At 40.4% G+C, this 13,933-nt stretch overlaps 1 protein-coding gene across 8 annotated transcripts in view; it reads right to left on the reverse strand.

Annotated features, from left to right (window-relative positions):
* The window catches only part of LOC111602868 (potassium voltage-gated channel protein Shaker), a 152,139-nt gene that overhangs the window by 37,928 nt on the left and 100,278 nt on the right, over positions 1 to 13,933 (reverse strand). For 2 of the 8 annotated variants that reach the window (XM_023320190.2, XM_023320186.2), the window contains exon 1: positions 13,543 to 13,922. The exons of 5 other annotated variants lie outside the window; for them this stretch is intronic. In XM_023320190.2, coding sequence (XP_023175958.1) covers positions 13,543 to 13,724 — 182 coding nt within the window. In that variant the 5' untranslated portion in view covers positions 13,725 to 13,922. Of the gene's footprint in view, positions 1 to 13,542; positions 13,924 to 13,933 lie in introns of those variants that run through there. One more of the 8 variants, XM_023320191.2, reaches the window with a different exon arrangement.

The raw sequence follows: 13,933 nt of genomic DNA on the forward strand, positions 1-13,933 counted from the left end.
TTATATAGACATGTATATATGGAGTATTCAACTCATTCAAAATTGTGTTTCTTCCATATCAATGGATGGATATTACTGTCCTAGGAAATGGTTCAAAGGAGTTAAGCCAGATCGGTTTCTGCTCTGTGCGAAGCACAAAAGTAAAACTCAGCTGCTCGCCTTAGGTTTCAGTTTCCATATGATCTGTTTAATTTTTGTATGGACTATCTCTACGCCCTCAACAGATACTAAAAACAATTTCAAAAATCATTTAAGCCTGATTCTATTGACTGAAATCCAGTTGAATAATATTAATTTAGTACTAATAATTTTTGCATAATTTATAGTAATTAACTAGAAGCGCTTAGATTCAGCTATAAGTAAGTATATGCAATAAATGCATATCTAGTATATCCTTAGTATATCTTATTATAGCATCCAATTGAAATAATCAGTCAATTAAAAATATGCTCGGCTGTCGAGGCACTTCAGCAGTTTAAGGATGCCAGTTACAGGTTGCTATGGCTTTCAATCCTTAAGGATGAATTGGGACAGCCACTCGGTTCGCAGTGCTTGAAATCGGTTGGAAAAGCCAACATAAATGCAAAAAGGAATCCCAATAAGGATAAGGCGACATCAATTTAGAAATCATTCTTAAAACCTCTCTCTCTCTCTGTCTCTCTCTTCGCTCTTTGTCTTTTCGGGCCATTTCGGACTTTGTTCTATACAAATCTTAGAAAATCCTACACAAAAATCAACACAAATTTTAAATCCATTCGCCCAAGCGAAACGCACAGTACAGTGGGCATAAGCTAAGAGTGACACTTGAATGTTCAATGAGATTGAAAGTGCCAAAAGCTAGCGTAAAATTCCAAATAGTTTCTCTTAATGAGTAGCTTAGAGGCAAGTTTTACTGTAGCTTAGGAAAATTATTACAAGTTTTTCTACGTCAATTTGCGTTAATGTATTCACTATGAGAAATCATTGGAGAAGAGATTAATTGGAAAAGTTCTTCACACAGCGGAATATATTTCCTTTTGCGAGAGCACACTGTAGCGCGCATTTACGTCTGCCAATCCAATCAAGATAAACAGATTCATACAAATGGAGCACAGTGTAAAAGTTTATCTATTGAAAGCTTTTGCGCTGCGGCATGCTTATCCTTGAGTCCTGTCATTTGATTTTAATCAGATTTCCAATTATTAGATTGACGCGCGCTCTTTTAAGCGGTTTTCGATTTCAGCGATTTTCACAACATTTTTGGGGTTTCCTTTTCTTATTTTCTTCTTCTGTTTTTTTCCTATTTTTTCTAGCAATTCATTTTCGTCTCGTTACGAGCGAGAGAGAGAGAGAAAGGGAGAGAGTGTGAGAGATAGGGAGAGAGGTGGATTGTGTGTGGGATTGAGCACACAGGCGAGCAGAGAGTGTAGCACACACACAAACACACACACACATAGATAGCGGCTGCTGCAGCCAGAAAATTGCCTTTGGAATGTCCTTAAGAAGGATATGCTCGAAAAAACCGTTGCTTATGAAGGCGCCGCTGGCGCTGTTGTTGTCGTTGTCGTTGTCGTTGCTGTCGCGCAGGTGTGTGTGCTTGAAGAAACAACAAGAACAACAACAACAGCAGCAGCAGTAACAACAATTGTAACAGCAGAGGCCAAGGCAGAGGCAGAGCGTGCGTGTGTGTGTGTGTGTTTGTATGTGCCTTGCCTGTGGCTCAGCTGTTTGGTCATTGGTTGAGTCTCATTATGTATATATATTTATGTGTGTATGTGTGAGTGTGTGTGCCTAACAATATGTTATATTTATGCTGTGGTACAACATTTTGCATTTAACGAACCACTTGTTTTCTATTGTTGTTTATAAATAAATTGCATTTGCTTTCGATTTGCTTTGATTATTGGAATGTTTGGCATGCCACAAATCATTCAGCCTCATACACACACACATTCACACGCATATTCTTAACAACAACAACAACTTTGAGTATTTTACTTGATTTATATATATATAGATATATTTATATTTATATTTAAATTTAAATTTAGTTTATGTCAAGGTAAATTTCTTTTACTTTGAACGCTTTAGCACTTGGTATTTTTTTTAATTCTTGATTTCGCACTATTTTGTGCATTTGCACTTTACACTAATTTTTCGCACCAAAAAAAAAACAAAAACAATAAATTTTGCAACAAAAAAACAACAAAAAAAAAACAAACAACTAGAAAATTCCTTTGCACTTTACGAACACACTTCAAATCTGTGTGCATGGAGAGCTATATATTTATTAATATATTTAATTATTATTATTATTATTAAAATTTGTGATTATCCTAATACTTTTCTATTAATTCGTTTTGCAAATAAATTTTTTTTTAATTTCTTTTGTGGCTGCTGCTGCTGGTTTTGTTGCCCGCGGCTTTGTGTTTGCTTTGCTTTCGCTCTTTTTGTTGTTTGTACGCAACGAAATGGCAGCCGTTACGAAACGGAACTGAAACACGACGCACTTTTTGTTCTGCTTCTGCTGCTGCTACTACTGCTTACTGTTCTTCTTCTTCTGCTGCTACTGCTGCTGCTGCTGTTTCTTATGCTTGTTCGTTTGCTTTTTGCGGTTTACAGTTATCGTTTGACGGACTCGCACTTCGCCTTCGTTAGCGTCTCGGTTTCGGTTTCAGTTTCAGTTTCGGTCCCGGTCTCGGTTTCGGTTTCGGTTTCTGTTTCGGCAATTGTTTCTCGATTGTCGTCTTCCGTTTCTCGAGTTTCGCTGCTCTTGCTCGTCTCGGCATCTGCTGTCGGCTGCTGGCGGCGCGCAACTAAACATCATACGGCCAAAGCTTTAGTTTTGCTCGTTCCGTTTCTCATTTGTTCCGCTGATGGCGCTGCTGCTGCTGCTGCTGTTGTTGATGCTGCACACGACAACAACTGTGTGGAGAGCACAGCTGAGCCGACGCCGCATCGCCGAATAGAGCCGCTGGAAGTTAGCCGTTTTGCCTGTCGGCTGTCAGCTGGCGCAGCCTTCCATTCCAAGCTATCGAGTTTTGGCCTTCGTCGCGAAAGGACGAGCGAGTGTACATAACGGTGTATGTGCGTGTGTTTGTGTGTGTGTGGGGGGCTTTACGATTTCTCAATGAAAAAAGCTTTTGAGTTTCGCGATGGGAGAGCGTTGCCAATGCCGACGCAGACGCCGATGCCGACGCCTTCGCACGTGCTGTGTGCCGATTCCAGTGTTTCGTTTAAACTTAGCTTTCGCTCGCTGTTTATGCTTTAGCGGTCGCATCTCTGTTATTATTGCTCTCTCACTATGTTCACTCTCACTCTGTCTCTTTCTCTCTCGCCCCTTGTGCATATTGCCGTTGGCAGCGTCATCTGTCGACGGAATGCAATGGCAAGAAACGTTTGTGAAACGCCAAAGCTTTTATTGGAAGCCGGAAGCTGCGCACAGCTTCCAGTTCAAAGCTATGCTGAAGCTGTGGCCGCCAGTCACAGATGGCGCCACTCTTGCTGCAACCGCAAACTCTAGCGCCAAAGATGGCGGCCAAGCACAGATGCTAAAACGCGCCAAATTCAAAAGCAAAGCTCAAATGCAACTCGTTGCTGTTGACGTTGCGCCCATAAGCCGGCGCAGCCAGCTGGCCGGCTGCGACGTCATTCAAGATGAGACGCCCTTGAACAGTGCGTATAATGCAGTTTTGCCCGCAAGGCTAACAAGCAATTAAGTCAAGCATTTAAAATTCAATTGAAATGCCAATTATCAATGGAATTCGCCGCATGTGGCATGTAGCTTATGTGAACGATTAATTATTTCGTCTTCAAGCTACTTACTGCCTACATCGAATATACATATACATATATAACTAGGTAGACAGTATGCATATATGTATATGGCCACAATTTAGTTGTATTACTGAACTTACGTTGGCCATCGCCCGTCGCTTGATTGCATCAATCAATACTTTTTATGATAACCGCCAGTGAAAATGTAATTTTAAGTGCACTTAAAATTCATATATTTAGACTGCGGCCCGGAAGTGTCCATTAGTAACAAAATTTAAAATAGAATTTCGCTTTCACATGCTAAACACAATTTTAAATTTAAGCATTAAGCAAGTGTTTGCGTATGTTGGCCAAATGCTATCGAAGTCAAGAGCAAATACTTAGCATCAACTGCCCATCAAATGGCGAGGCTTTCCCATGTCTAGCCTGCCCCAAAAGTATGCTATGCGAATGTTGAGCAAACCTCTTTGTGCTGCCCCACAGCAAGTGGACTCTCAGCTTATAGTTGACATATGTAAACTTATGTCAGGCAAACATGCAGCTGTGTTCACTAAAATAGTAGTGCAACGCAGCCCAGCTCACTTTAGTGTCAAACTCAATGCTTTGAAAGCAATTTGAAACGAATGTTAAATTTAATACATTTTTTTTTTGCTTCATCTTAAAAAGGCTGACAATGCATACCCCCCCAATCCAGCTGGCAGGAGTAACACTACAGCAACCAGCACAGGCGAAATATCTTGGAATCTCACTGGACAGACGTCTCACTTTTGGGCCGCACCTCAAAGCTGCGGTGAAACTACAACAACTGCGATGGCTCAACAATAAAAAGAGCACCTTGCCACTGAGATGCAAAATGTATCCTACCGATATGGCTCTGTGGAGTGCAAATCTGGGGAATTGCTGCCAAATCCAATTACAAGCGGATTCAGGTATTGCAGATCCGAGTACTACGACAGATAACCAACTCTCCCTGGTATATACGCGACTCAATACTCCACAGAGACCTCAAGCTGTTTACTGTCGAAGAGCAGATTGGAAGACATACAAGCAGATACACGGATAGATTGCAACGACACCGAAGCCTACTTGCAAGAGGTCTAATCCCTGCCAGACCCCTAAGACGACTTTAATTCTACTTTTATTCGCTCATAATGTGACTGTGGTTTGGCTCTAATTCCACATATATACATGTGTTGTTAAGGTACTAAATTTGATTGTACCATATAGTTGCCTAGTAAATGTTGAGTAAATGTTTTAATTAAGCTAGATTCAGGACAATTCTGCTCGAACTTTTTCAACTCGTCTGGTCTATGGCATAGCTACGCCTATAGTGAGCACTCGCTTTCAATGTGAAGATTGAATGAGAAACTTAGCTCTGATATAAAAGTTGTCGTCTGTCAATATATGTATATACCTAGTCGAATATGTCATGTCTGAATAATGTTATGTCTAATGTTATCTTTCATCATCAACTTTCTTATCTACAAATCAGTTCTCAATGCTTGGTTAAGGCAAGCCAAAAGTAAACTTCAGTTTTAAAATAATAATAGCAACGACTTCTTAATGCTCGCCCACCTTTCAAATTGATCAGGAAATCAATTCTGACATGCTATAGATATGACTGCAAAGCTGTAGATTCTTGGCATTTACTCTATACTTATAGCTACTCTATAATTTATAGCTCCATCTATAGAGGCGCTGCCAAGGGAAATGCGTCGTCATTTACATATAAAATAAAAGGTCGATCTGTTCAGGTAGTCATGCTACATATGGTGGGCTGCCGTACAATTGTGCACGCTCATCTGCCACGCCCATGTCGAGCTTGAATTACGAATAGATGAACGGGCATTGCCCAAAGCCCATAAACTCATTTGCCTCATTTAACGAGCATATTGAGGGCGAGGCAGGCTGGCTCGAGCAGCAATGCTTGCAGCTTCTCACGTGTGGCATATAGTTGCAACTTATGTAAGCAATCGCAGCTAATTGAAGAAGTGATTCAGACCTCGGTTGGCCAGTCCAAGTCCATTCGTTGTGCGTCGCAGGGCAATTAAATTGAGTTTGGCCAAGTCAAGCTCGAAATGTGGCCTTTGCTGTAGCCAAGCATTCATCAATAGATGGATTTAATTCGTGTTCTTTTCAGCTTATGCTTCCGGCAGAGCTTGCCACAAGGAGCTGCATGTAGCATGCTGCACTTAGCCGCAGGCTGAGGGCACAAGTCAGTTCTATTTTCTTGGCTCACTTATGAAATTGTCAGTGTCATGTTAGGCATTTGTCTTTTAAATCAATTCCTAAAATATCCAAGCCAAACGGCATGATGTGGCATGCGGCTTGACTGCGCTGTGCTGTGCTGTGCTGCGGTGGGAGCAGTGAAAAACGGCGCTTGTTAAGCTGCAAATTTATGGCACAATGTGGCGCAGGGGAGCCAATGGCAGCGGAGAAACTAAGTGGAGCAGTTGCTAACCTGTAAAGCACGAACGGCTTGTGCGCTAAGAGGGAAGAGAGAGAGAGAGAGAGAGAGAGAGAGAGAGAGAGAGAGAGAGAGAGAGAGGGCGGGTGCTGGGGAGCAGCTGCAGTTGTCAGTTGGCAGGCAATTAGCAGTGAAAGCATTTAAAATGTCTCGACACTCGTGCAAGTTTAATTGCGCCAAAGTCAAGTCAATGAATGGCAATATATATGCATGCTGCTGTATATACATATATATAGCTAGACATACATATATATGCAGCTTTGATATACATATTAAAAGCAGCCGCTAATAATGCTGCCCCAAGCTCTGGCCGACATTCGGGCTCCTTCGCGCTCGTTGCGCTGCATAAAATATGCAGCCCCAAAGGCAGCCGAGGCACGAAGCCAGGCAATAAAAAATGCAAAAATAAAATAAAAAATAATGAAAAAAACGAAAAGGAGGAGCAGCAGCAGCAGCAAGCTCAAGCTTGATTCAAATCCGAAAATTTAATGCACTTAAATAAATTTAATGCTTCTAATGTCTATGGAACTGTTAACTGCCTCGCCAGGCCAACTCATCAATCGGCTTCTATTGCATTCCTAGGAATAGTCGAAGCTGCCTTTAGCCAATTTGAGCTAATTACTCCGAGCTGCTGCGCTCATTAAAATAAAATTAACATATTTATTATTAATTTAAATGTTTTTCCTCACAAACTTCAGTTGTTGAGCAAGCAAAATAAGCAAAGTTTTGTCTTTCATGAAAATGTTTGCTGCCTTCAAATGGAAAATGCATTTTTTCCATTTGGCTGCACTACTATTTTTATGAACGCAGTGGACAACAGACACGAAAGCTGAGCAAATGTCTGAATAACTATTTCAGGAATCTTCTCGTTCTCTGAGTGCTTCATCATTTTCTAGCTAGCTCTGGCTGAGCTGCAGCCAGTTGGGATTTCTGTGCTAAGAGATTTTAGAAAGCAAGTGCAGCCGGCAGGCACTTACGCTGTGTGTGCCCCAAAATGCGTTGCAAGCTGGCTACGGAAAGAAGACTATTCAAGAATTCTCTGTGATTGTGATAGCATTAGAAAATACCATTGCATAAAGTGACGTTGAGACAATATGGAAAATATATTTTTCCAAGAGTCGTTTCCACATTGAAGCAAGACTCGTGGAAATGCCAGAATGCTCAAGGCAAAGTGTATTCAATTGAAAATTATTATGAATACATAGATTTTTATACTGTATATACAGTATATATATATATGTGTGTGCGTGTATCTATGTATGCATATAGAGTGTAAAAGTGAAAGCAGGCAGAAACCGAAAAAAAATAAAAAATAACTTGCAAAATTTATGGCAAGTCCTTCGAGCGTGTTGCAGTGGCAAAAATTGGCGCCTTGGCGGCCAGCAGCCGAAGCCAAAACGAAAGCAGCGGCAGACAGTCGAGAAAAGCGTGGAAATGCCAGGGAAAGTCAGTGAAAGTCGGGCGAAAGCAGCGAATGAGAGTTCGAGCGGGCATTCCGGATGTGAATATGAGCAGAGGCGGACTCCCTCTCACTCACTCTTTCTCTCCCTCTCACAAAGTCTCTCTCTGCCCCTGTGCTTGTTGTCATTTTGTTTGTCGGTGGCATCCTTGCAGCTTCAATTGCTTGCCACTTCCGGTTGCCACACTCGCCAACTCGCTCTGGCTGCCTGCCTCTAGCAGCAACAACTCTAAACTTGGCCTTCGATTTATATTTGGCTTCGATGTGTATTGACTTCAGCCTTGCCTCGTTGCAAGCGCAGCTCGTGGCAATTGCAACATGGCGCTTGCAACGTGCCGCAAGCAGCTCCTACAGTGTTTGTCGTGCTATCTTACTACTTAATATGATTGATGTTTGCATTTGAAGTAGACAAGGAGAGATAGACAGCATGAAAGTGAAAGAAAGAGAGAGACAAAGAGATGGAGCGAGATGGATATATATATATATATCAAGATATATATATATGCAGAATAAATGGGCCTTGTGCCAGTTCTCTTTGCAAGCAATTACTAAACGGACTTGGCTCACAACTCGCTCTAGATGCTGCCTGATGGATGATGCTGCAGCTCCACACGCACACACACAGAGTGAGAGAGACAGAGAGAGAGAGAGAGAGAGAGAGAGGGGGGGGGAGACGTTGCTGCACATAACCTTAATACGGCTGCATCAGCAAATATGCCGCTTTACACCTGTGGGGCAGCTGCATTTAAATGTGTGTCAGCTGTTGTTAATTTGCAACTCAAGCGCCTGACGCCTGGTGCCTGGCGCCTTGCCCCCGCGCCGCCGTCAGATGGCGACCAGCATTGAGAGTAGCGAATTCAATATTGAGACACTGCGAAAGTGAGAAACTAAAAGCTGTGTCGTCAGACCAAGTCAGTCACAGTCAAGCTGCCTCAGCTTGCCTCGTTGACAGCAGCGTTGCTAACCGAAAGCTGCTGCGCTTTTTCAAGTTGTTGCTGTTGCTTGCCACATTTTGTGTGGCTTATGAGCAGGCAGCTGCTCTGTGGCACCATGAATCATGCACAAGTTTTGCTACTAATTGAATTTAAAAAACTCTAATGCAATGCGCAATGGAATTATTTGAAGGCAGCGCTTTGATCTCATTATATTTTCAATTCGATGTATATAATATATATATGTATATATATAATATATAGGTCATTCATTTATGGAAACTGAATTGTATTCAAATCATAAATTAGTAAAGAATTCTGCTAAAAATAAATAATTTAAGATATTTAAGAATTATTTGATTCACTCAATTGTGAAAGTAAATGGATTATTGTACATGAATCATAGAGTTCTAAATGAATTGTTTGATTATAATAAACTATTTTATTTATTTGTGCTTCAGTTTTTCAAACAAAGAACATGTAATGAATCATTCAGTTCCAATGAATCATTCGATTCTCTTGATTCTGAATCAACCTATTTTTATCATTCATTAGTGAATCATTCAATTGACTGATTCATATACTTTTTCGATTTATTTTATTTATCTTTTTATTTTTTTTATTTATTTATATATTTATTTATATATGTATTTATTTATTAATTTATTTTTAATTTATTTATTTTTTGAATTATTTATTAATGAATCATTCCGAACAGAATAAATTGTTCGATTGTAATAAATCATTAGAATTATTTTTAAGTCATTAAATGAATAATTTTTAAGAGAAACATTTAAGATTAAATGGATATTTTCGATTCATTAAAGTTTTGGTACAAATCAATTTGGTTATACATGGATTCATTTGATGAATCATTCAATTGACTGATTCATCAACTTTATTTATTTTATTATTTATATATTTATTGATTTATTTTTATATATATATTTATTTATTAATTTATTTTTATATTTATATATTTATTCATTTATTTATTTTTTTAAATTATTTATTAATCATTCCGAACAGAATAAATTGTTCGATTATAATAAATAATTAAAACTATTTTTAAGTCATTAAATGAATCATTTTTAAGTGAATCATTTAATAAAAAATGTATCATTCGATATTTTCGAATCATTCAGAATGAATCATTCATTAAAGTTAGTCTACAGTTAAAATATAGAGTAAATGGCGTTCTATTGAATACTAGATTTCTCTCAAAGTGATTCAATTGCATACCTATTGACGTGTTAGTTGAGTTTAATTTGCTCAATCACTAATGAAACTTCATTCTCTCAAGTGTCTTAGAAGACTCTCAATTAGGCAATCACTACAGTAATTTAAGACCGACTCATTTAATTGGCCTCTGCTAATCGAATCATTGAATCGTAACTTAATTCATTGAATTAACGCACAGAGCCCTCGAGCCACTTAGAGTTAAATATGATTCACATTACGTATTCACAGCTGAGTTAATGATTGATTCATAATTGATTAAGAGTATGATTCGATTTTCTGCTCGACACTTCCAACGACAGCTTTTAAATGGTTTAAGCTATGTGTGTTAATAAATCGGATATAATTGAATAAATGATTCATACACTTAACTAATTTCCCACAAATTATTCAAAGGACCAAAGGAAACTTAACAACTTTTCATGCTTGAGGCAGAGGAAAGGAAAAATCTTGTTTGGTTTTTATTCAAATAACTGCATTAGCTACTTCTTTGGCACATTTGTTTGCTCGACTGGCATTCAAACGATTCAATGAGTGTTATTCCTTGACTCTCGTGTGTGTGTCTCTGTGTGTGAGTGTGTGTGAGTGTGTGTGTGTGTGTGTGGCACGTGCATGACCCGAGCCTGCTTGGTGCCTGGCAATTTGCAACGCCTCGTTGTCGCGCCATTATGGCCAGCTGGGCCCCGGCCACGCCCATTGACAACAGAGCGCCGTTCTGTCCACCCGACAACGCCCACCACTAGCACTAACATCCCATGTAACTGCACCAGCAGCAGCAGCAGCAGCAGCAGCAGCATCAATGCAGCAACTCCGGCACTGACACTAATGCAGCAAAATTGAAGTAGATGCAAGTGAAAATGTCCTTGAGGCAGCGCTGGCGCTGCTGTTGATGCTGCACTTGCTACACACACACACCCAGACACACTCACACACACACACTCACACACACTCACACTTGTGCCCACACATATGCCGCTGTTTAACCGTTGCCCAGAGGCAAAATTCCTTTTATGCCTTTTCTCTCTTTCGCTCTTATGGCAGCTGAACAGTATATAGAAGTGTGTATGCCTATGTGTATGTGTGTGTGTGTGTTTGTCTTGCTCTCTAATATATGTGACTGTGAGTATGTGTTTCTGTGTGTGTGTGTGTGTTTGTGTGATTGCTTTTTATGGCTCTGGGAGTTTTGTGTTGCAGTTTTTTGTTTTTTTCTCCTTTTTTTTTTGGAAATGCAGCAGCAGCAGCACGTGACGTTACACGCACACACTCACTCTTGCACACACACATAGCCAGGCAGGCCACTGATGAAAGCAGAGAGCGAAAGAAAGAGTATATGTGTAAATTGCAGCTGCGTTTTGGGCATGTTTAATGTAATTACCAAAAGGCTTTCAATGCACACGAGCATTAAAGTCAGCGTCACTTGACAAGCACACACACACATAGACACACACACACCACTCCCAACGACTCTAGTTGTGCTTGGCTGCATGCCAAAAATATCATTCTATAAAATACGAGTTTAAGCACAAAGCCAAAGTCCAATAAGAAACTTCGAAATGTGCGCCAAGGCAGCTGCTGCTGCTGCTGCTGCTCCTCTTGTTGTTGCTGAGTTTTGGGGCAGGCTTTTGAAAAATACATGGCTTGCTACATGCTGCATGGCGCCAAAGTGGCAGCAGCGCTGTCAGCGTCCCTGTCGCAGCCGCCACTCAGCGAGCGGCAGAGAGAAAAGCAAAACGAAGCAGAAACAAAAATAAAGCGGAAAATAAAAGTAAAATGAATAAATAACAAGTCAGCCTCAATGTGGCCGTTGGCTGTGATCGACTGGCACATACCCTAACTCCTTCACTGGCTGCGCTCAAAGCAAACAAATGCCACTGCTCCAGTCCCCAGTGACTGACTAGCTGATACCCTGTACAGCCTATCGAGTTACACTTGCCTGTCGGGTTACAGCATCCTTAATGAATCCTTGATTGCATGAAGTTGCCTAAGCCTTGGTTACAGCCTTAACTGCTCTTACCACGGACACGTTTGAATTGAATTCCTATCGATTACACGGCAATGCGATAAGTTATCGATTATTTAACAGCGTGTTTGAGCTGCCTATGCTAGAGCAGCAGCTGTCTCTTGAGCTCTAGCTGACAGAGCGGCGACGGAACCGAGAGCTAAAGCAACTCGACTGCAACTACTGATCAGAAATATATGTATATATATATTTATATATATTCTTTTGTGAGATGGCCAAGTCTACAACCTGCCTTCAAAGTTCCGCCTAACTGGAATAATTCTCACATCAATAAATGTTTAGGCTTATTCGATTCGCACGAATCTGCTGTTTACTCTGCCTTCATTTTGCTATGTCATGTCTAAAGACTTTATACGCATATGCAGCCATTTTCGAGCTCAGTCCGTATACCCAATTTGGACATTTTCAATTTGCTGAAGGGCGTAAAAATATTCTGTTTGCGGTTGTTGTTGTTGCTGTTGTTGTTGTTGTCGTTGTCGCTGCACAAATATATGCGCCAATATAAATGCAGCTGCAATTGGCTGACATGAACATATATTGTTTTTCTATATGTATCTGTAATTATAAATGTATCTCAATCTGTATATGTATCTGCATCTGCATCTGTATCGGCATCTCTATAAATGTATCTGCAGCGCGTTTGTAGCTCTGAATGCCTGTGTCGCTGCATTTGTATCTCCATCTGGTTCAGTCCATTTCATTTTTACTTTTGTTATCTGCATCCGTATTAATGTGCATTTGCTGCAGGTGCAAAGGCTTCGGCTTTATGTCACGCAGCAAAACCAACTGACAGCCAGCCAGACAGAGATACCGAGCGAGCAATACAGACTTCAGTCCTCAACGGTTGAAAGTTTATTTGCAATTTGCATTGCAACATTTTTGTCCATTGAAATTTATTTGAAAATATTTTGATATATGAGAATATGCCAGGCGCTCTGCACAATGTATTGAAATTGATTTAAAAATAGTTCAAGGTAAATATCGAGTTGAGTAGAGAGAGCTACTCCGAGCAGAGCAGCTGCAGACAGAATGTTTCCATAAAATAGTGTACAGAGTAAGCACAGTTAAGCCTTCATAATAATTGTAAAATCTTGGCAAAGAACTGCTCAAAATACCCAACTCTGAGTCCGTTTACCTCTGCTAAATGTGCTAAGGTATTTTGAATAGATTTGCGAATTGAAGTAAGAAAAGTTCGAATTGTTGTTGTTGCTAGAGACTTGGCAGCTCAACTTGGACTTTCAATTTGCATGATAAAATATTAATTTGATAATATATATATATATATATATGATACAGTTTTGCTTTGAAATTGTTAACAAAGCAACTGCACACATTTGGGTGGGAGATTCCCCTCTGCTGAGTAAAAGTTAAGATCGCTGTGAATCAAGAAATGAAGTTCAAGCTAAAGTTTCTTGTAGTCCACAGATAAGAGTCTTAATATAGCTTAATTTATAATATAAAAGCTGCAGAGTGCAAGAGTTGCTGACTCTTCGCTTAGATTAGATTCCAATTCCCATTGAACTCTCTAAATAGCTGCAGAAAATGTTGTTATAAAATATATAAAGAGTGCAAGCTATGGCCAGGAAATAACTGTCGAAGGACAGGAGAGAGTGATTTCGATTACAAATTGTACAAATATGTATAGCTATATAGTATATGTGTAGCATACCCATAGCCATCGAGAGAGTTGCGCTGCTGTTGCTGCTCTCTTAGCTGCAATTTGCGCTCGGCAATCTTCTTTTGCTCCTCCTTTTGCTCGAGCTGTTCCTTTTGATGCTGCTGCTGCTGTTGCTGCTTCTTGCGATGCTGTCGATCCTCGCCGAGGCCGTAAAGGCCAGCAACGGCGGCCATGGCAGCAGCTGACTAACAATTGTTGCTGTTGTGCTGCAACGGCAACTGCTGCTGTTGCAGATGCTGCTGCTGCTGCTGTTGCTGCTGCTGTTGCTGCTTCTAGAGGCAGCTTAGCAAGCGTGGCGCCACTTCTGGCATTGAACTGTGGCGCTCTCTGCTCTGCTGCTGTTGCTGCTGCTGCTGCTGCTACTGATTGATATTGTTGATGT

This window comes from Drosophila hydei, unplaced genomic scaffold, assembly GCF_003285905.1.
Source record: "Drosophila hydei strain 15085-1641.00,03,60 unplaced genomic scaffold, DhydRS2 tig00000333-arrow-arrow-pilon, whole genome shotgun sequence".
NCBI classification, from domain to species: Eukaryota; Metazoa; Arthropoda; class Insecta; order Diptera; family Drosophilidae; genus Drosophila; species Drosophila hydei.